Source organism: Cervus canadensis, chromosome 11 (genome assembly GCF_019320065.1).
Source record: "Cervus canadensis isolate Bull #8, Minnesota chromosome 11, ASM1932006v1, whole genome shotgun sequence".
Classification (NCBI taxonomy): Eukaryota; Metazoa; Chordata; class Mammalia; order Artiodactyla; family Cervidae; genus Cervus; species Cervus canadensis.
The window spans coordinates 43,864,461-43,887,058 of NC_057396.1; the positions used below are offsets into that span (position 1 = coordinate 43,864,461).

The following is a 22,598-nucleotide window of genomic DNA, read 5'->3' on the forward strand; positions in this document are numbered from 1 at the left end:
AAGAGAGGTCCTTGCACAATGAAACTCATCACCTTTGGTCCTCACAGTAAATTTTATCCTCCTCCCTTGCAGGCCACATTAACACACTCACACATGCTGAGCCTTCCAGTCCCTTCCAAAAGTCAACAAGATTTTCAGATCAAAAATAGTCTATATTCAAAGTCACGTTTATAGCTCTGCAATAACCACCATACCCCAAGTTATCTCCTTCTCCTTTCTGAACCATGAGAATAAAAACTGAGACAGTCGCTCTGAAAAAAATCTGGCTGTTTATGACTCAAAATACATACTGACCCTAAAAACCAATCAATTCATGTTATTTACTCAAGAGGTATGATTTGTTCATAATTCTAGAGGACAGGACATAGGGATCCAATCAAGTCTTGCATGAATAACCAGTGCCAGAGAAACATTCCCCCTCCCTTCGCAACAGGGGAGGAGAGCGGTCTCTTCTTCATCCCCAGGATGGCCATGTTTATCAGCCCTCTGGGAAGGGGAAAGTGAGCCAGGAGAAACAAAGTTTGCCTTCAACATTGTTGAGCAATTCCACAAAATTCCACTTTTCCTGCAGTGCCTTAAATAATAATATTTTGAAATTGGACAGACAGAGAAAAGGAATTTTTATGAAATAAGACTACTGCAAAATTAGGATAGGATGTTAAATCAACTTTTAATAAGTATATTCAGTTAAAGAGGCTATTGTGATTATAAAGTAGGGCCTGGCAGCTATGAAATTGATAAGAAAAGATCTTTCACAATGATAATTATTTTATAATACTCTAAAATATTTTTTATTGAAGTATAATTGATATGTAATGTGATATTAGTTTCAGGTGTAAAACCTAGTGATTCAATGTATTTGTAGAAATACTCCTTTTAAAGTTATTTCTCAGTAATGTTATATAATATATTCTTATAGGTTATTTATTTTATGCATAGTAGTTTGTTTCTCTTAAACTCATACTTATCTTGTTTCTCACTTACGTTTCCCCAGTTGCAAGCACTAATTTGTTTCCTGTATCTGTGAATCTGTTTCTGTTTTGTTTCATAACTTTGTTTTATTTTTTTAGATTCCACATGTAAGTATCAATCTAGAGTATTTGATTTCCTCTGTCTGACTTATTTCATTAAGCATAATGTACCTTAGATCCATATATTTGTTGCAAATGACAGAATTTCTTTCTTTTTTCTTTTTTTTTTGCTAATATTCCATTTTGTATACTTTTTTACCCGTTCAACTATATGGACACAGATTGCTTCCATATTTCTTTATTGTAGATAATGCTGCCATGAATGTTGGGGTGCAGGTATCTTTTCAAATTTTTGTTTTTGTTTTGCTTTCTTCAGATATATACCTAAGAGTGAAATTGCTAAATCATATGCTATTTGTACTTTCAGTTTTTTGAGAAATTTCCATACTGTCTCCCTAGTGACTGCACCCATCTAAACTCTCACTCACACTATACTAGAACTCCCTTTTCTCTGTAAACTTACCAATATTTGTTCTTTGTGGTCTTTTTGATGATAGCAATTTTGAAAGGTGTGAGATGTTATCTCATGGCAGGTGTGATTTGCTTTTCTCTGGTGATTAGCAATGCTGAACATTTTTTCATGTGCCTGTCGAACAGCTGTGTATTCTCTAACAGAAGATATCTTTTCAGGGCTTCTTCCCATTTTTAAATTAGGTTTTTTGTTTGTTTGTTTTATATTGAGTTGTATGAACTATTTCTAAATTGTGGATATTAATCCTTTATTGGTCATATCATTTGCAAATGTTTTCTCCCTTTCAGTCTGTTGTCTTTTTGCTTTGTGGATAGCTTCCTTCGCTGTGCAAAAGCTTTTAAGTTTAATTAGGCCTCTTTTGTTTGGTTTTGCTTTAGTTTTTTTTGCCTTAGGAGACAGATTCAAAAATATATTGCTGTGCTTTATGTCAAAGAGTGTTCTACTAGGTTTTCTTCTAGGAGTTATACTGTTTTAGGACATACATTTAGGTCTTTAATCTATTCTGAGTTCACTTATGTATATGGTGTGTAGCTGTCCAATTTTCCCAGCACCACTGATTGAAGAAATTCCAAAAACCCTCCTTGTTCCTTTACTGAGAAGAGACCCTATAATTGAGAGCAATGTCGATTTCACATTATTTTCAGCAGAGACCTTTACTTCTGGGGCCAGGAACCTCCCTTAGAAAGTGAATGTCCTTCAGTGTGCAGATATTTTCTATTCTATTTTATATAAAAATTTAAATTTTCATATTCTCATAACAAGATACTTCATCCTGAACTGAAGGATCAGTTTTTTCAGTAAATAAAAAGATATCATTATCCCTAGAGAGTCATGTGTCAATAAACCAAGACTATGATGTTTAGTAGTGAGTCAGAGCCTCAGTCATTGTAGCAATGGGGTGACAGGAAGACTGAGGTCAAAGGAAAAATTTAGAAGATCAATTTCCTTCAGTTTCCCTAAATAAGTCCCAAGACATGGAGGTATGTGTGCACATACACGCAGAAACTGGAAAAATCCTCCTTGGAAATCCTTGACTCATCAAAGGCCTTCCAAAGGTAAAGAAGTAGAGAATTCTTGGGAATAAGCAGGGATAAAGCAGATACTGCTTCACCAAAAATCCACATTTTATTTTAAAACTCTGACTCTGTTGAAAGAGTTAGGCATAAAAATTCCAAAAGACATGGGGATCCCACCAATGAATGTGTATGTGTATGTCCACCCCAAATGAATATCCATTGCAGGAATAATCCCTCCTATCTCAATGAAAGAAGACAACAGACTTTTCTTTCTGACAGCTTTCACCTTATTGCAATAGTAAGTCTGATCAGAACAGACAAACACTTAGCTACAAAATTGGTAACAAATCCCACAATTACACTTCTGAGTCATAACATATCAGGAATGATAAATTTTAAAAATTGGGCAAAGTGACCAATCAAAAGTCAATTTCAATAAGACAGATTTACTGCAGAAAAGTTTTTTTAAATAAGAAAAGATGGGATTTCCCTGGCAGTCCAGTGATTAAGACTTGGCATTTCTACTGTAAGGGGAGTGCCAGTCTGATTTCTGCTCAGGAGACTAAGATGCCATGTGTCTCTTGGTGTTGCCAAAAAAGAAAGAAAAAAAGCTATTTATACACAGAAAGATTTATTTAAAAATTAGGTAAGATTGAAAGAAAGGTATAATCTCTTAATTAACACATTCTGTTTCTTAAAACATAGAAATGGAAATAATTTTGAAAATAAACTAGCATATATTCTTAAAGTGATTTCAGTCACAGTGAAAGGGAACCAAAGAAAAAACAGACACCCTATGGGACTACTCCCTTATGCGCTAGAAATTAGAGGTATTGTTTCAAACATTGTGTTGTTTAACTTTCACAATACTAATCAGGTAAATTTTGTATAATTGTTTTTTCTTACAAATGAGATCTTGAGTATCATAGAATCTAGTTTACTTGCTAAGAGCGAGTGTGTAGAAACACAAAAACCATAATAAAATTCTAACAATAATTATACACACACACACACACACACACACACACACACATGGTTTTCTGTGACAAGGAGAGCTGGTTGCAGTAGTCTGGACAGAGGCACAAAGGTGTCTAGGATCTTGAAAAAGAGAGATCAATAAAAAATAAAACAAAACATTATGCCCCTGAAAGCACAAACCTGTTTAATAAGACACTGACAAAGGTTTTATTTTTCATTAATTAATAGATCAAATATTTAAGCTGAGACACTTAGATGCTTTACATTTAGTAACATTTATCTTCTCACAATGATCTTATGTATGGTGCAATTTTAATATCAAGATTACTTTAAGAAAATGAGCAATGTTTAGGGATGTTATTCAAGATTATACTGCTAATGTGTAGAGAGACAGGACTTGAACTCAAATGCTCTGGACACAAAACTTCCTCTCTTAGTACATATCATTTATGATATTTTCTCCTTAATTCCTTGATGAATAAGGGACATCATAGATAAACAGAAACACTACTCAGCACTCATTCTTTAGAGAATGACTCCTAAACTAGGTGTCTGACAGTGTGCAAAAGTTGTTGAAAAGCTTTCCTTCTTAGCAGTCAGTGACAGAGGAAATGAGATTGTTAAAAATTTGGCAGAGACGTCCCTTCAATACTTTTCTTTCTTTATGAGGCATCAGTCATTTTTCCTTAGGATATGGGGAATGATGAATTAAAATTTTCTCCAAATGCAAAAATGATATTGGGAAAATATGACACAAACAAATCTTATACCCTATTGATGAATTGTTGTTGTTGTTGTTGTTATTTAGTCGCTAACTCATGTCTGACTCTTTGTTACCCCATGAACTGTAGTCCACCAGTCTCCTCTGTCCGTGGGATTTCCCAGACAAGAATACTGGAGTGGGTAGCCGTTTCCTTCTCCAGGGGATCTTCTCCACCCAGGGATTGAACCCAACCGCATTGAATGTCTCCTGCATTGGTAGGCAGATTCTTTACCAATGAGTCACCAAGGAAGCCTTTGATGAAGTAAGGATATTTAAATTGAACAAGACAGAGGGGTGGGGCAATAGTAGATAATCAAAGGTGTCTTAGATGCACATATATCAAGAGATCCTACAAAGAAGTGAGTGTGAATCTAAGAAAGTTCAAGAGTTTGGCCATCACAGAGTTATGGGAGCATTACGTTTCCCAGGACTGAAATATGGAAACATTTTCTGAGTAAAGGAACATGAAAAGAGTTTATAGATGAGAATTCCTTGGTCTGTGACATTGACAAATAAGACATCAGTATTATAGGCTAGGAAAACCCCCAATACAATGGAGGGGGGAACACTCAGGGAGAGGGTTAAGATCAAGGGACCTGAGGAAGAAGACTCATCAAAAGCATCATATTCAAACTGAACATATTTTTTTTTTCTGAATATATTTTTTAACCCTATAATCCAGTAGCTATATTTAGGTTGATATCTCCAGTAAACATATTGACAATTTCCATTGTTTTCAAATAGAAACTTCTTATATCCATGCTGTTTTCCACCATATACTCCCAGGATCCAGACAGGTTTTTCTGATACATCTTCCTCCCAATGATATTTCTGTGATGTGATAACTGGGGAGCCCAGGACACAATAATCTTCAAAATCATCACTCTTATATATATGGTTTGGTTCCAAATTGCACACATATCTCAATTGCTTCTGGTTCTCAGAAATGGCAAGGTCCTAGCGAGAAGATTCAGGAATACGTGAACTGTTGAAAAATTACAGAGTTGGATTAGGGCTATTATGTAGGTTTATTTATGGTGCGGTAAAAGATATCTTTAAAATAACTTGAATGGAAAGGTAGTGTGTGTGTGTGTGTGTGTGTGTGTTGGGAGTGGAAACAGACATCTTAATATGAGACCTAATAGAAAATGAAAAAGTCTAAAAGATGATGAAAATAGGGTAGCTTGATAACATTGTGATGTTTCCTTACCCCAGTAGCGTTGCACATCTGTCAGCCCTGAAATAATAAAAATAATAGCACTATTATTATTGGTTAATAAACCAATATTATTATTATGGTTAATAAACCATAATGTTACATATAAGCCAGCAAGTCAGCTCCGAAATCTACTTTTTCCAGATTAGGGGAAGGGCTGTGGTGAGGTATTGAACTAATGAAAGAGAAGATGATCGAACACTTGGTCACTTCCCATAAATATGACCGCATCGTCAGCACAAAGTATCTGGGCTTTGCTGTCTCTATCCATATCTAGAAATTGGAGCCTCCTCCCCATTTTCCCTCCATCACAAGAATTCCACAGACACCCACTTAGGTGGCATTCCTCACCATTATACACTCGCTGTATGTCTGTCAGATCAAGAGCTGAACACATTCTCCTTTGTCCCTTGGGGAGAGTTCTGAGCTTCTTCAGGGTTAAGGTTTCACTCCTAGGGAAGAAAAAGATTGACCCCCACGTGACTGACTTCTTGTTCCTCTCAAACCACTGACTTTCACTCCACTGATACACTTGAACTGTCTTGGGAAAAGAGAGAGTGGATACCTGACTTTGGTGCCAGAAGGAATGTGCTAATGTCCACCTTCCTAGTTATCCTCTGTGTGACCTGGGACTGTATTGACCTGTCAGAAGGACAGTTTCTTCCTTCTTTAGTGAAATCATTAACCTCTCCCTCTCTAGCTTCTAGAAAGCATATGAAATTATTTGAAATAATATTTTGGTACCACAAAATATTAATTTGTGGAAAAATCCCTGCATAGATATGTGTTCCAGGGAGGTGTCAGAAAGTTAGGTAGCAGGACCTGGCTCCCAGGCATTTGAGCAGGACCTGGCTCCCAGGCGTTTGAGGTGTCAGAAAGTTAGGTAGCAGAACACTGTCTAGAGATTCCCCAGATCTTCAAAGTCTGCTCCCCAATACAGAGGCTCTCAGAAAACCCTGAGATCTCAGGTTCTCTGGGAATAATGACAAACCCTTGAAAAATAGGACATTAGGAATACTAAAGCAACAGTGGTTTAAATTTCATGTGTTTGTAAAAATCTTGATGCTACCATGTACACGTGCAAATTCAAACACAAGGATACTCTCTTTCCACTCTGCCTTCTAGAGTATATGAGCAAGATAGATCAATTGTTTGTAGCACAGCCATAATATTCTTTGATATTCAAGTCTGTTTTTGGAAATCTAACCAGAAAGATATAGAAGGGCCAAGTCTCTTCTATACCCAAGGCAAAATTCAAATATAAAGGAGTTGTCTCCAATTTGGGTGCTTGGCAGATAAAAAAGACATGACTCTCCCAAAGTAATTCAAGCACCTACTAAATATGTATGAAAGCTGAGTTGCATAAGGATACCAAGTGTGAATTAAACGTCTGAAGTCACAGGAGTCTGTTATTGCAACGTCTTATTCCTATCATGGCTACTGACTAAACTCTGTGACTTTCAATGACCTCAATTATCTACCATAGAAGTTGGTCCATTCTTAATCATTAGGAAAAATTTAGCCTTGATTTGTGAACAGAAATTGAAGGCAAATCTATATACCATTTTTTCTTCCTTGACCATTATTTTCCTCTAAGTGGCCACCAGATACATCTAGATAGTGATTTTAATTATTTTTATTCCATAAATGGACAATCTCTGGTCTCCCACACGTACCTTTTCATGATGTCATTCACATCCTAGTGAGGAAAAAAACATGAGTCAAGAAGTAATAGGTCCTCCCACTTAGAAATCTTAATTACATCCCCTCCACCCCTGATTGTGTGAATAAGATGGTCTCAAAGTGAGAGCAAAAGTAAAAACAAGAGTGAGGCCAGTCATTCTAGAAGACTCTTGTGACACTGTCACATTTTCAACAAAGGTAAAATAGCTTTGACACTTGTAAGAGCAGGAGGCTTTTAGTATGTGCTGATGAAAGAACATGAAAAACCAACATATTCACTTTCCTGCAAAGGCATAAAATGCCCCATGAGGCTATTTGAATATTTAATGGTTCTTTAATTTATTCAACAAATGTATCAAGTATTCTACTATTATTTGTCAAGCTTAAAGTCAGGCTTTGGAGAAACAAAGATGAATACATAATCCTAATATTCCTCAAGCTATTTACATGGCTTTTATGAGGCTGGAAGTAAACAAATGTATTAACAACATTTGTATAAACAAATTGTATAAACATTGTATAAACAAATGTATGTGTTTTTCATGTCTCTCTAGCCTCATTTTATACACTATCAGTGATCTCTTTCACTCCCTTAAGTTCAACATACACATGTGCAGTTGATTTCCAAATCTTTACTTTTACTCAGTTTTGTCTCTTAAATGCTTATTAATCTATTTGGTAAAAAATGTCACAAGAATCAGTAATTTAGGATGTCTAATATGTAACTTACTATTCATCAACTAAACTGTCTCCTCTCTTGTATCCCATTTTCCTAATGTTACCAATAAGCACTCAATCACTGTCCAAAAACTAGAGCATTTATCTGCACTTTAGTTTGTGCTGAGTCAATTTTGTTCAAATCCTTAACAGTTTGTAGCCATCTAATCTTCTTAATCATCAGAGATGTTGGTTTTTTCTGAGCAGATATTTATCCGTATATTTGGTGTCTTTAATATTAGACTTATTTCCATGTTACAAAAAACTAGTACAACAGCTGGGTCCGCACACAAAAAACAAAACACAAAGTCCCTCTGCTCTTTTCTTGTATATGACAAAAATCAAATAAAACTGCAATAGATAGAAAATTTTGTGAATACAATTACAATTTTAATCAATGCTCAATTTTGAAGCTCCAACCTTGTCATCAGAATCTGGTCTGTGTCTTTCTCCAATTCTATTTAGTCCACCTATATTGACTTTTGGAGAAGGAAATGACAGCCTACTCCCATATTCTTGCCTAGAGAATTCCATGGACAGAGGAGCCTGGTGGGTTATAGTCCATGGGGTTGCAAAGAGCCAAACACGACTGAGCAACTATCATTCATATTGACTTTACTCTCAGTTAATGAAGAAAACATAAACCTCCTGACATAAACTCCAGAAGAAAAGAGAATTTTTCTTCTCATTATTCTGAAAAGTTCAGATGCTTGCCTGTAGGATTGGGTGCAATATTAAAAGCATCATTGTGTTGTTGCTGGAAGAAAAGGAAGCAGTGGTACAGGAAGTTTCTATTTTTACTGAAATGAAGTTGATGTTAGTCAGGAGTAGATCACAATGGGATAGGAAACATTCTAATCATTAGAGCAGCTATTAGGAAAAAATGAAAAATATACATAGTTATAAAATAACAAAACAATATTTTATACCCGAGATATTTGTTTAACACAAAAGAACCTAGTTGAAAGAATGAAAACTAGCCATATGGAATGCAAATAGAAAAATGATAAATTTAAATGTAACCAGATCAATGATTGCATTATTAAATGTCATTGTATTAATACCCCATTAAAAGGAAGATTTTTTGACCTGATAAAAAGCCACTTGCTATGTACAGGACATATATTTTACATTCAACGATATAAGAAGGGTGAAGTTAAAAACATAGAAAGCTATATATCATACGAACAGTAAAGCTCAAGTGTTCATATCACAGATGCTGGGGTTTCTTGCCCAATGTTACCTGCAGCATCTCCGTTGTTGATCCTTTCAAACGACGGTCCACATCTGAGATGAGATTTCTCACCAACTGGCTCTGCTGGATCAGCACACGCTCAGAGTCTGCCAGGTTACGTAGACCAACTTCCTCCTTACTCTTCAGTTTTTGCATTTCCTTCACCTCCTCATATTTAAGGTTCTTTCTCAGTTTTTGAAACACTGCCTTGACATTTTGTCTCTCATGTTGTATTTGATCCTTCAGGAGTATGAGAAAGAGAGAGGAAGACAGAGAGAAAGGAGGGAAGCAATGATTAGGGAAGCTCACATGATATTTCTTTTTTCTCTACATCACATTTCAAAATAATAGTCCCAAGTCTGCATTGTTGAAGACAACTCATAGTCAAATGGGACCCCTGGCTGTGACTCAGTCTTCACATAGATGTCCAGGATGCTCGTGCCTTCCTGTATTGTTCTTGACTCCCTCCCACCACCTTCTGCTAAGGTTGAACGCTGAGGACAGGTGTAAGATGCTCAGTTATGTCTGACAAAACTATGAAAGTGAAAGTGAAAGTCATTCAGTTGTGTCCAACTCTGAATGCGTCCCTATGGACTATACAGTCCATGGAATTCTCCAGGCCAGAATACTGGAGTGGGTAGCCTATCCCTTCTCCAGGGGATCTTCCCAACCAAGGAATCAAACCGTGGTCTCCTGCATTGAAGGCAGATTCTTTAACAGCTGAGCTACCAGGGAAGCCAGGACAGAGCCATAATCCATTGCCAAATGTCTCATTCAGAAGAGTCAAGGACAAAACACATGACAGGAATGGAATATGAAATTCCCTTGTTATCCTCATGACAGATGTCCTCTGTATAAATACCTCCCTTCCAGAATCTATGTTCATTTGTGATATGTTCCCTTATTAGCACCACCCCTATCAGGGATAGGATGAAGGAAAGGACTAATCAAATGACAGCTGTCAGGGAACAAAGAGGAAGGCCGCTACTTGTGACCACCCAAGGTCCTGTCCAAGATATCTGTCTAACTCCCTCAGGAAGTGCCTTCTCCTACCTTCCAGGCAGCAATCTGTGCTCTGACTTTAACTTCCAACTCCTCAGCTTCCAGCTGCTTCTCCCTTAGCTTCTCTAGAGTTTCCTGGAGTTTCTTCTGTGAGAAAAGAACCACATCAGAGTCAAGCTATGGACTTTCTCAGCATCACTGTAGAGGATAAATGAGAGAGAAATGAGGCTGATTTCCAAAGAGAATCCACTTTACAAAAACTATAGAGAACAGCTATTAGAATCTATGACCTGGGAGAAAATCTGAGGTGGGGAATGTATTCTTAAGACTCAAGAGATAGGAGTCAGCATTCTCTCTCCAAAGAAGACTGGTTCTCTTTGTTCTGGAAGAAACCTGATCCTGCAGCAAGGAAACAACTTACACCTCAATCCACCCAGTGTCCTCGTTACCCTCCTGTTCAAAGTCATCATGAGAGCTTCTTTGGGCATCAGATCTCCACCTACTTCTGATCAGAAGTCTGTGTATAGGATCATTACTTTGTAATTGGGGGAATTCACAGAAACACCCCTCAGACATCAGAAGGTGGGCATAGGATGAAAAGAGATCACAAGCCTCAAGTCCATGGTGACCAGGTAAACAAAGTCCAATGCAAAGTGGAAATTTCCCCTCAAGTAACACTCTACAACCTGTCTTTCCTCCATTCTTTTCTCTTACCTGATAGTCCTGAGCAACCTCTTCCATGAGGAATGTGTGGTGACCACGGTGCTCCTGGGACCGCTCACAAAGCCAGCAAATGACTTCCCTGTCCTCCTCACAGAAGAGCAGGAGTTTCTCTCCGTGGCGCAGACAGAGATTTTTCTCTTGCTCCACCTCTGGGCTCAACTTGATCTCTCTGAGCCTCTGTACTATGTTGGCCACATGCCTATTAGGCCGCAGGTTCCCAGGCTCATAACTAATTCTGCACACAGGGCACCTTCTCTCCTCGTTTTGGCCGCTCATGGACACCATGTTGTTTGCAGTAATGCAGGCTTGGCAGAAGCTGTGGCCACAGTCAAGGCTCAGGGGTTCTGTCAGAAGCTCCAGGCAAATGGGGCAGGTCACCTCCTCCTGTAGGTTCATCACGATTCCTGAAGCCATGAGTGTTGCTCAGCTGCTCCGACTTGTCCTGACTTCGGAGGGTACTCTTTCTCAGAGATTCCTGTGTGTTGGAAGGTTTATAAGGGGGCAGAGTTAGAAAGATAGAAATGCAAGATACTAGTTGTGAATAAATTAAGTCCAGTCCAATACCAGATTATTGATGGACAAAAATGAAACATGAAGATACAAGATAAGGAGCTTGGTGACCTGGCAAAAAGGATATTTCATAATACTTTAAACTTTTTTATTTATTTTTTTCATTGAATGGGAATTTGCTCTATGACTCAGGGAACTCAAACCAGGACTATATACCAACCTAGAGCGGTGGGATGGGGAAGGAGGTGGGAGGGAGGTTCAATATCTATAGCTGATTTATGTTGATATTTGGCAGAAACCAATACAATTCTGTAAAGACATTTCATAATAATTTTAAATACTTTACTCTTGATTCATGTCACATGACAAATTACATCCTTATCTGTGGAATTATTTTTATTATTTAATTTTACTAAACAAAAGGATGACCTGACACCTTTTCCACTAAGATCCCTATGTGACCCAACATCTCTCCATGCCCCAAATATCCTCAGTATCAAAATATCAGTATGACTGTCTCTTGTACTTCAGTAAATTCTCCTTAAGTGTTCTCTTATCACATAGACCTGCTCTGAAGACTTATCACAGTGTAATCATTGTCATCATTTGTTGGACTTTTACAGTGATTTCCCTTATTGTCATTACATAATTTTAATATATGACAAGGATTCCCAGGTGGCTTAGTGGTAAAGAATCTGCCTGCCAATACAGGAGATGCAGGTGACTCAGTTTCAATCCCTGGGTCAGGAAGATCCTCTGGAGGAGGAAATGGCAACCCACTCCAGTAATCTTGCTGGGAAAATCCCATGGACAGAGGAGTCTGGCGGGCTTCAGTCCGTGAGGTCGCAAAGAGTCGATCACAACTGAGCACACACATATAATATTTGACTATGTGTGTCTGTACTTGGTAAGAGCAAACCCATTATCAGATATGTAAAGAGAGATGGTGACTTACAAAGATCATGTATCTTCAATACACAGAGTGGAACTAAACCTAATGTATTAGGGGCCCTCCTTCAGGGGCCTGCCTCCTACCCACTGAGCTAATCAAAGACAAACAAAGGCAAATTCATGGACTCAATTATTACCTAATGCAGTGGGGGTGTGGAAGTGAAGAAGTGAAGAGATACAGATCACTTGGGAGATACTGGGAAGTCTTAGTGGATAAATAGTGATTTCACCTTGGCCTGGAAATAGGTCAAGGATATTGATAGGAGCCCAAAGATGTGTGTGTATAAGAGGATTATAGGGAGGGATGTAGTATCAATATATTCAACTGATTACACAAGTCAGGTATCTGAAAACACATAAACAGGTGAAATAAACGTCCGTCTTGAAAAAAAAACTCAATATATTGGGCAAGATCATTCAACTAATAATCACTAATAAGTAACATATGCTAGCAACTAGACTAATATCCATAAAAAGAAATATGAGTCTAAACAGAAGGTTTAAACCACTATTAACTTGATATTCACCTGGAAAGTAATAGTAAATAAAAATTCAGCCTTAGGTGCAGATATATATACTTGTATACACACAAAAGAACAAATGTGGAAAACATTACCAAAAAGATGCAGATGTTGTTTAGAAATCAAATAATTGGAGAAAATAAAGGTTATCCAAGAATTTCAGCTTGAAAACACAACAGTGAAAGTGCAAACTGAAGAAGACAAAGGAAACATGGAATGAGAAAGAAGAAAAAACCTACCAGGTAGAGGAAACGAGCTGTGTGTGGAAGACATATCATCTTGTATGAGTTTGAAAAGGCCAGTGTGGCTGTTGTACAGAAGACTGCTAGGCTTTGTGCATCACAAGAGGCTGCAGTGACGTTACACATGACACTTCCCAAATTATGTAACATTCAGGGACCCATCTCCAAGAGTCAGGAGAAGTTATTAATGTTTTCCCATCAGAGAGGAGTGGGGGCATGACCAGCTGTGCCCTTGGGCTGTGAGATGTTGGATGGACCCAGTGCGGAATTGGGAAGATCAGGTAGGATGCAGGCACAGCTGCTCAGTGGAGAGATGATGATAGCTTGAGGGACAGGGTGATGAAGGAAATGCTGGGCAGCGGGTGAGAGTAAGATAAGAAGAGGTAAGAGAACAAGATTGGGAGTTGGACTAGATATGTGGGAACAAGGGGTAGCATCAGTCCTGGAATCTTTCTTCCTGGAAAGGTAATACTGGCTTACTCTTCTAAGTTTTGTTATTGTCGTTGTTGTTTGTTCTGTGTTGTGTGTGTATGTGTGTGTGTTTTGTTTTTCTGGGAAGCCTACTGGGTTACAATAAAGTGAAAAGTCAGCAGACTTTTGAGAGGGTAACAGGCAGGAAGGCCAGGGGTCTCCAAATGGAGGAAATAGGCTGCAAGTGTCAGACATTCTTCATGTCTCCCTTAAGCAGCAGAAGGAAACAAACTATAAGTGTCAGATTTTTTTCCTTCTCTATAATAAATTAAAACAAGGTTTCTCTTAAAATTCTGTGTTGCCATGATGACACCTCGTTCCACCTGAATTTGACTTTCTCAATCCTTGAGCTAACCAATGTGTTTTTCTTATGGAAATATGTTCCTTAAGCTATGTTAATGAAACTATGTATCTGCTTTGGAATTTGCCTTTCTTCAAAGTGGTTCCACCTAAGACTAACTTTTTTTCTTTTCTCAAATCTTGGACAGATAATAGCTCAACAAACCAGTATTCATATCAATTGTTTCATGGCTGGGGGATGACACACCTCATGCCATCCTATCTCAAAAATGCATTTTGTGGGAGAGGGGCTGGTGAAGCTCCCTCAGCCTTGAGACATCTCTCTTATCTAATTAATAGCTGTCTAAAAGACATAAAACAGCTTGCTATAACTAGCAAGGGGGGCACTACTTCTGCCCCCTTCTGATGTCTATGTCAGAAGCTTTGTCAATCTCTTTTATACTTCAATAAAAATTTGTTAAACAGAAGCTTTGAGCAATCAAGCCTCGCCACTGGCCCTGGATTGAATTCCTGTCCTCTGGAGGCCAAGAATCCTGGTGTCTTTCATGGCTCAGCAGCAACGTTTCACTTTAAGGCCACATTTTTGACAGTAAAACTAGTCTGGGTGTATTAAGTGCATTTTGGTAGGTGCACAAGATAACACGTTAATGAATATCAAGGTCAGGGGTAGACATTATATCATTTTATGGCTAAAGCTTTGCTTAAAATATGGTGAGGGGCCTCCAATTATTTCTCATCCTATTCAAGAACCAGCTACTGCTGAGATGCATCAAGAGCCTATAAAGAAGGGAGGCCCAGAGCATGCATTCAGACATGAAATGGCAAAATTTATTTTCCTTGCAGTGCTCCAAGAATCTAATATCAAAGCAGCTAGATTCACAAGAGACATGAAGGAACCAGTCCTCATACCTGAAGGATGACACTCCATCACTCTCTAAGCAGTGAAACAAGCTTCCCTCGGCAACAGGAAGATAGATGTGGGAACATGAGAGGCATCTGCCTGATGAAACTTCAAGTCCCATTTGACTCCCATGATGTCAGAAGCCTGATCCCTACCTTTGATCTTTTAACTTGGAGCTCATGAAAACACAAACTTAAAACACCTCAGATATAACAGTCAAAGATAAGCATAAAGGACATAAAAAGACAGTATTTACATAAAAGGGAAAATAGTAAGATCATAGAGATGACTTTCTTCTTTTGTGACTACAGTTAAACTGTTTCTCTAAACATAATATAGCCACAAGTTGTGAATGTTATATGAGAAAACTTCACATTTCCCAAATAGAATTGGAATGTGAAATTGGGTTTTGTAATATTTCCCAGGAAGTCATCTACTATTATTTAATATAAATACTTTACAATACTAGCAAAGTAAAACCTGAAAAACTAAAGTAACAAAACAATTCTAAAGGCTTGCAATTGGCCTGACAGAGGTGAACTGTATGAATTCAGAAGACAAGGGTCTAACACTGACCACGCCCAAGAAGTTGACAAGAATAGGTGGCAGAGGTGACTATCTCCAAAGTCAACCTTGATGAAACAAGACTTGGTCAGAAAAAGGGAAATTGGAGTGAGGAAAAAGATTTGACTTGTGTCATCCATATGCCTGAGAAAGGTGGGTGCAGATGAAACTTCTATAGGAAGGAGGAAAGGGGGGGAAATGCAGAGACTCCTCTAAATTACTTTCCATGTGGGTCTCACAATGTTGTTATGATAATACTTCTCTGACATCCTTTTATATCATTAATACCAATCAAGTAAGATTTTAAAAATAAAAGTTAGATATCACTGTTATTAGAAGTTAAATGCTTCCAGATGTCACTTCTAGAAATTCTTCCCATGTGCTCCCCTTGCCTCTGATCTCTCAGCTGAGTTGGTTCTAGGTGGCCTATCTGGCTCAAGGAGAAGGATGAACAGGTTAGGGATGTAAGGAAGTGCAGCAGTTCCGAGTCTGGACAAGAGAATTCATGACAGCCTGCAGAACCTGCCAGATGTCATAGCATCCAACACCTGAGCCCAGGCAAGCCTAGGGAATGAGAATTTACCTACACAGTCATGCAGATAAATGTCCTCAGCAAGGTGCAATTCAAACTCACAGAATGGGAAGGAGCTGTGGGTAGATTCAGCCTTGAAAAATAAACATCCCTTCCAAGGAAGAAACAATAAAGTCATTTGCTTTATTCCAGCCCCGCTTCTTGTAATAGTTCCCCTCCCCAGACATATCTTCAGTCAGCACTCTCAGAAGGAAGTCTGCAAGTTGGACTTTTTCCCCCTTTAGAACAGCTTCCACACAACAAATAAAACTCACCCAAGAAGATTTAATTTTTTCTAGTGTGTCTCTCAAACTCTGCCCTCTACAAACCACTCAGTTATCCTCAGACACCAGTGGAGAAGTTGTGATTCCTTGGAGAAGAGTGAAGACAGGCCCTGGGCAGATGTGTTCAGGATTCACTCACCTCACCAGGGGCCTGACCTCCACTATGATGATCCGAAGTAGAAGATGAGGGAAATGAAAGTTAAATTCAAGGGTGTGGAGTAAGGGCAGGAAAGGATAAGATAAACTGTAGGCCAATAGAAGCTCTCCGTATAGGTTCTATGGGCAATGACAAGGCTTTTGTGCCTGAGCTTGGTGGGTCAATGATAGTTTCTCTCTATCTCAGCTCTCCTCCTGGAAACTGTTCTCCTGTCTCTTCAAAGTATTTTATCCTTTGGAAAACTGAACTTACTGAGCAAGTTAATTTCACAGACACCCAACTTGTCTTGTTTCCTTACTGATAAGCTGTCTGGAGGAAAGAGTAAATTACCCCCTTTACCCCAGTGAAGACCCACACTGAGGATTTCCCTGAGGCAGCAACACTGCTGTGCTTTCCCCTGGCCCGTGTCCATAAGCTAAAGTCAGTGAATCTGGCCAGTCTATCCTATTAGGTCATGTTAGAGGAGATGGCTCAACAAATCTGAAATCACTCAAGTGGTCGGTCAGAGGGGCGATCACAAAGCAGTTGTTCACTGACGCCAACTTTGAGGAAATAGACGTGATATGACCAAATTGACACTTTTCCTAAATAGGCTGAGAAAGATGAAACTGTAGGCATGACATTTATTGGGCAATGTCATCTAACATTATTTAACATATAATCCCTATGACCTTAGCATAATAATGATAAAGTAGGAAAATTAGTGAGATGGTTAATTTTATGTGTCAACAAGGGGCTTCCCAGGTAGCTCAGTGGTAAAGAATCTGCCTGCCTATTCAGGAGACCCAGGAGACATAGGTTCAATCCCTGTATTGGGAAGATCCTCTGGAGTAGGAAATGGCAACCCACTCCAGTATTCTTGCCTGGAAAATTTCACGGACAGAGAAGCCTGGCAGGCTACCATCTAAGGTGTAGCAAAGAGTCAGACACAACTGAGCACACATGTCAACAAGACTAGTCACTGGGTGCCCAGATTAGACATTCTTTCTGGGTGTGTCTGTGAGTGTGTTGTTTACAGATGAGACTAGAATTGCATCTGGAGACTCAGTAGTTTTCGTTCCCCAAGTTGGCTGGACATTATCCAATTTGTTGAAGGAATGAGAGCTAAGATATGAGTACGTGCATACACATACAGACACAGAAACTGGAAAAAAATCCTCCTGAGAATCTCTTGTCAAATCAAAGATTGTCCAAAGTTAAAGAAACTGGGAATTTGAGGGAACAAGTAGGGATGAGAGCAGATATCCCTGATCCACTTTATTTTTTTTTAAAACTTTGATTCTATTGGAGTCTTTTAATATTAATAAATACTGGATTATTTATTGGGAATAAAGAAAAGTTGGATTTCTTTAAATAATATTTATTTTCCTTCTTTCCTCTCTTTTTCTAATGGGATACACATTAACGCTAGTAGTGCCCTTCCTAAAACTGTCAGCTAGCTCTTACAGAATTTCCTTATTTCCTTACTTAGGGCTGTGTTAGATGTTTGTTGCCACAGGGGCTTTCTCTATTTGTAGCAAGTGGGGTCTACTCTACTTGCCATATGTGGGCTTCTCACTGCAATGGCTTCTCTTGTTGCAGAGCACACGCTGTAAGGTTAGTAGCTTCACGGCACGCAGGATCTTCTTGAATCAGAGACCCAACTCATGTGTCCTGTTTTGGCTGGGGGATTCTTTACCACTGAGCTACCAGAGAAGTGTTCCTCATCTTTTAGTATCATATTTCTCTTTCCTCTTCTACTTGTATCATCCTTAGATTTCTTTCTGTGAGCTCACAAATTCTCTCTTCCTATGGTCTGCTCTATTTTCAATGTCTTCCAGTGAATTCTTTACTCCGTTGTGTGTGTGTGTGTTCTTCAGCTCCAGAATTTGTTTGGCTATTCTTTAGTCTTTTGGGGAAAGCATTCCTCTGTTCTGTAATTTTATTTCTAAGCTCATTCAACTGCTTTTCTTAGTTTTCTTATCTCTTTGAGTTTCTTCAGACCTATTTTGAATTCTCTATCAGTTAGATCAAAACATTCTGTTACTTTGTTTGGTCTCTGAAGAATTGTCATTTTCTCTTTGTTGAATGGTTTACTGTGCTTCTTCACACTGTTTGATGAATTGTTCTCTGTGCCTGTGAAATTAAATGACAGATTTTGAGACAGTCCTTTCCTTTGTTTTCCAGTAGGTGGTAACAAGGTTTTGAGCTCTCCTATCTGCTTTGCCTCTGGTTGTGTTTGAGAGGTGGCAATTTCCAGCCTCCACCATCTCTGTAGGGCTTCCCAGGTGGTGCTAGTGGTAAAGAACCTGCCTGCCAACCCAGGAGAGACGTAAGAGATGCAGGTTGGGTCCCTGGGTTGGAACGATCCTCTGGAGGAGGGCATGGCAATCCACTCCCGTGTTCCTCCCTGGCTAATCTCGTGGATAGAGGAGCCTGGCCTGGGATTGCAAAGAGTCGGACATGACTGAGCGACTTTCACTTCCTTATGCCACCAAGGTCATTGTTGCCTTGTTTCTGCTAGATTTGCTGTCATCACCAAGATGATGCACTCTTTCCTTGAATCCAGGATCCCCTGAGACATAGGCTCTGCTATTAGGGAGGGGGGCCGGGGAGTACAGGGGGGAGGGACACAGACAACTGGATCAAGCAGGTCTTCTCAGTATTTAAATTTCAAATAATCAATTTTTTTATATGAAAGTGAAAGTCGCTCAGTTGTGTCTGACTCTTTGCAACCCCATGGACTGTAGCCTGCCAGGCTTCTCTGTCCATGGGATTTTCCAGGCAAGAATACTGGAGTGGATTGCCATGCCCTCCTCCAGAGGATCTTCCCCACCCAGGGATCAAACCTGCATCTCTACTACATCTCTCCTGGATTGGCAGGAGGGTTCTTTGCCACTAGCGCCACCTGGGAAGCTCTATGTTTTTATATATTGGAGTCCATTTAAAGTTTATTACAAGCAACAGTTAGATTTGCCCATAGTATATAATATATTTTCGTACCTTATTTATTTTATACATAGTAGTTTGTATCTCTTAATTCTATATAAATACCTCATTTCTCCCTGCTTCCCACTCACCAGTTGTAACCACCAGATTGGTCTCTATATCTAGGATTTGTGTTTTTGTTTTTTTTTTTTCATTTATTAGTTGGAGGCTAATTTTTTTAGCCTTTACAATATTGTAGTGGTTTTTGCCATACATTGACATGAATCAGCCATGGATTTACATGTGTTCCCCATCCTGATACCCCCTCCCACCTTCCTCCCCATCCCATCCCTCTGGGTCTTCCCAGTGCACCAGCCCTGAGCACTTGTCTCATGCATCCAACCTGGGCTGGAGATCTGTTTCACCCTTGATAGTATGCTTATTTCAATGCTATTCTCTCAGAACATCCCACCCTTGCCTTGTGTCTGTTTTTTTATATAACTTTGTTTTATTTTTTAGATTCCACATATAAGTGATAACAAATTACTTTCATTATCTGACTTATTTCACTAAGCTAATGCACTTTAGGTCCATGCATGTTGCAAATGGCAGAATTTCACTTTATTTTATAGGCAAGTAATATTCCATTGTGTATGAAAAGTGAAAGTGAAAGTCGCTCAGTCCTGTCCCACTCTTTGAGACCCCATGGGCTATACAGTCCATGGAATTCTCCAGGTCAAAATACTGGAGTGGGTAGCCTCTCCCTTCTCCGGGGAATCTTCCCAACCCAGGGATCAAACTCAGGTCTCTCACATTTCAGGCAGATTGTTTATCAGCTGAGCCAAGGGAAGCCCAAGCATACAGGAGGTGGTAGCCTATTCCTTCTCCAGCAGATCTTCCCAACCCAGGAATCAAACTGGGGTCCCTGCACTGCAGGCAGATTCTTTACCAGCTAAGCTAGCAGGGAAACCCCCAAATGATGATGCACACCGCGAGCCAGCCAGGCGTTGAACCTGGACTCTTCTGATCCATAGTCAGACATGTAGTGTGTATATACACCACAACTCGTTCATGCATCTGTATGGACACTTAGGCTGCTTCCCTATCTTGTCCGTAAGAAATAATACTGCTGTGAACTTTGGGGTGCATTATCTTTTTGAATTGATATTTTCATTTTCTTCAGACACATACCCAGGAGTGGAATTGCTGAATCATATGGCATTTCTACTCTCAGCTTTTTGAAGAACCTCTGTACTGTTTCTATAGGGCCTACACCAATTAAAAATTTCGATACTGTGCCAGTGTTCCCTGTTTTTCCTCCCTCTTCACCAACATTTGGTATTTGTGCTATTTATTTTCTTTTTGTGGAATTTTGACAATAATCATTTTGACAGATGTTAGGTGATATTTCTTTGTAGGCTTGATTTTCATCAAACCTGATGATTAGCAATGTTGAGAATTTTTTCATGTGCCTGTTAGAAATCTATGTCTTCTTTAGAAAAATGTCTATTCCAGGCTTCTATTTATTTGTTGTTGGGGTCTTGGTTTTTTTGATAAATTTTGATATTAACCCCTAGTGGTCATATCACTTGCAAACATTTTCTTCCTTTCTGTATGTTGTCTTTTCATTTGGCCAATTGTTTTGCTTGTTGTGCAGAAGCTTTTAATTAAGTCTCATTCTTTTTTTGTTTTTGTTTCTATTTCTTTTGCCTTAGGAGACAGATTCAAAAACATATTGCAATGATTTTTATGAGAAACTGTCTTACTTACATTCTCTTTTAGGAGTTTTATGCTTTCAGGGCTTACATTTAAGGCTTTAATCCATTTTTAATTTACTTTTTTATGCGGTCTGAGGAAATGTTCAATTCTATTCTCTTACATATAACTGTCTAGTTTTCCAGCATCAGTTATTGATGAAATTCCAGGACACTTTCTTAGTCTTTTACTGAGAAGAGAATCTGTAACTGGGAGAAACTTATAGATTTCTATTCTTTTCATCAGCAGGTGGTTTCATTTCTGGGGTCAGGAACCTCTGTGAGAAAGTGAGTACCACACAGTGAACTGATCTTTTCTTTTGTATATAGACATTCAGATCTTCATTTTCTCATAACTAGGTGCTTCATCCTGAACTGGAGAATGGGGCATTCCAGTAAAAGAAAAGGCATCAATGTCCCTAGAGAGTCATTGGTCAATAATTCAAGAGTACAGATTTTTCCTAGTAAGTCAGAACTTTAGTTATAGTAGCAGTGGGCAGACAGGAAGGCAGAGGTCAAAGGGAAAATTTAAAAGCCCAAATTTTTTCTGTTTCCAAGAATCAGTACTAAGATATTGATTGTGCATACAAACACACACACACACACACACACAGAAACAGTGGAAAAGTCTTCCTTGATAACCCTTGTCTCATCAAAGGTCTTCCTAAAATGAGAAAGTTGAGAATTCCTGAGAACAAACAGGAATAAAAGCAGTTATAGCTTAAACAAATAATCCATTTTATTTCCTTAGAAAGAAAAAAATGAACTATGATTTGCTTGGAGGAAGACTGGGGAAAAATTCCAAAAGATATGGGGATTCCATCAATCCCTGAAAGAATATTCATTTCAGAAATAATTCTTTCTCTAATCTCACTAAAGGAAGATAGTAGAATTTTCTCTTCCTTTTTATGAACTTTCACCTCAATGCAAAAGTCTGACCAGGGCTCAGAAAACATTTATCTATACCACTGTTAAGAGATCCCATGACTACACTTTTGAGTATTAATGTATCATTTTTACTGTGAATGTAATCATTGTGAATTTTTTAAAGCTGGACAAACAGACCATGGGTTTCCCTGGTGGCTCAGACAGAAAAGAATCAGCTTACAATGCAGGAGACCTGGGTTCAATCCCTGAGTCAAGAAGATCCCCTGGAGAAGGGCATGGCTACCCACTCCAGTATTCTTGCCTGAAGTATTCCATGGTCAGAGGAGCCTGGCAGGCTATAGTCCATGGGGTCACAAAGAGTTACACATAACTGAGTGACTTGCACTTTCAAACAGACCACAAAATGAAATTCAACTTCAATGAAATAGAATTACTACAGAAAATGTTTAAAATGTGAGATAATTTGGCTATCCAAAAATTTATTTAGTAGTTAGGTAAGATTGAGAAAAAATTGCAATTCTTCAATTTATTCTGTTTCTTAAAACAAAGAAATAATGTTGAAAATAAAGTAACATGCATTCTGAAAACGATTTATTTCAATCACAGTGAGAAGGAAACAAAAAGGAATAGACATTTATACTAGGCTTCCCCTTATGGGCTAGAAATTACAGAAGTTATTGCAAATGTTGTATTGTTTAATTTTCACAATATTAATCAGGTGACTTTTTAAATGAGAAACTGA

At 38.6% G+C, this 22,598-nt stretch overlaps 1 protein-coding gene across 1 annotated transcript; it reads right to left on the reverse strand.

Annotated features, from left to right (window-relative positions):
• Positions 1-4,396: 4,396 nt before the first annotated feature.
• LOC122450353 (tripartite motif-containing protein 5-like) lies at positions 4,397-11,249 on the reverse strand. Its single transcript, XM_043482636.1, is given in 8 exon segments — positions 4,397-5,219; positions 5,222-5,245; positions 5,471-5,497; positions 5,828-5,928; positions 7,153-7,175; positions 9,120-9,350; positions 10,164-10,259; positions 10,827-11,249. Coding segments are annotated over 8 exon segments (1,488 nt in total). The 3' UTR covers positions 4,397-4,656.
• Between the last annotated feature and the right edge of the window lie 11,349 nt (positions 11,250-22,598).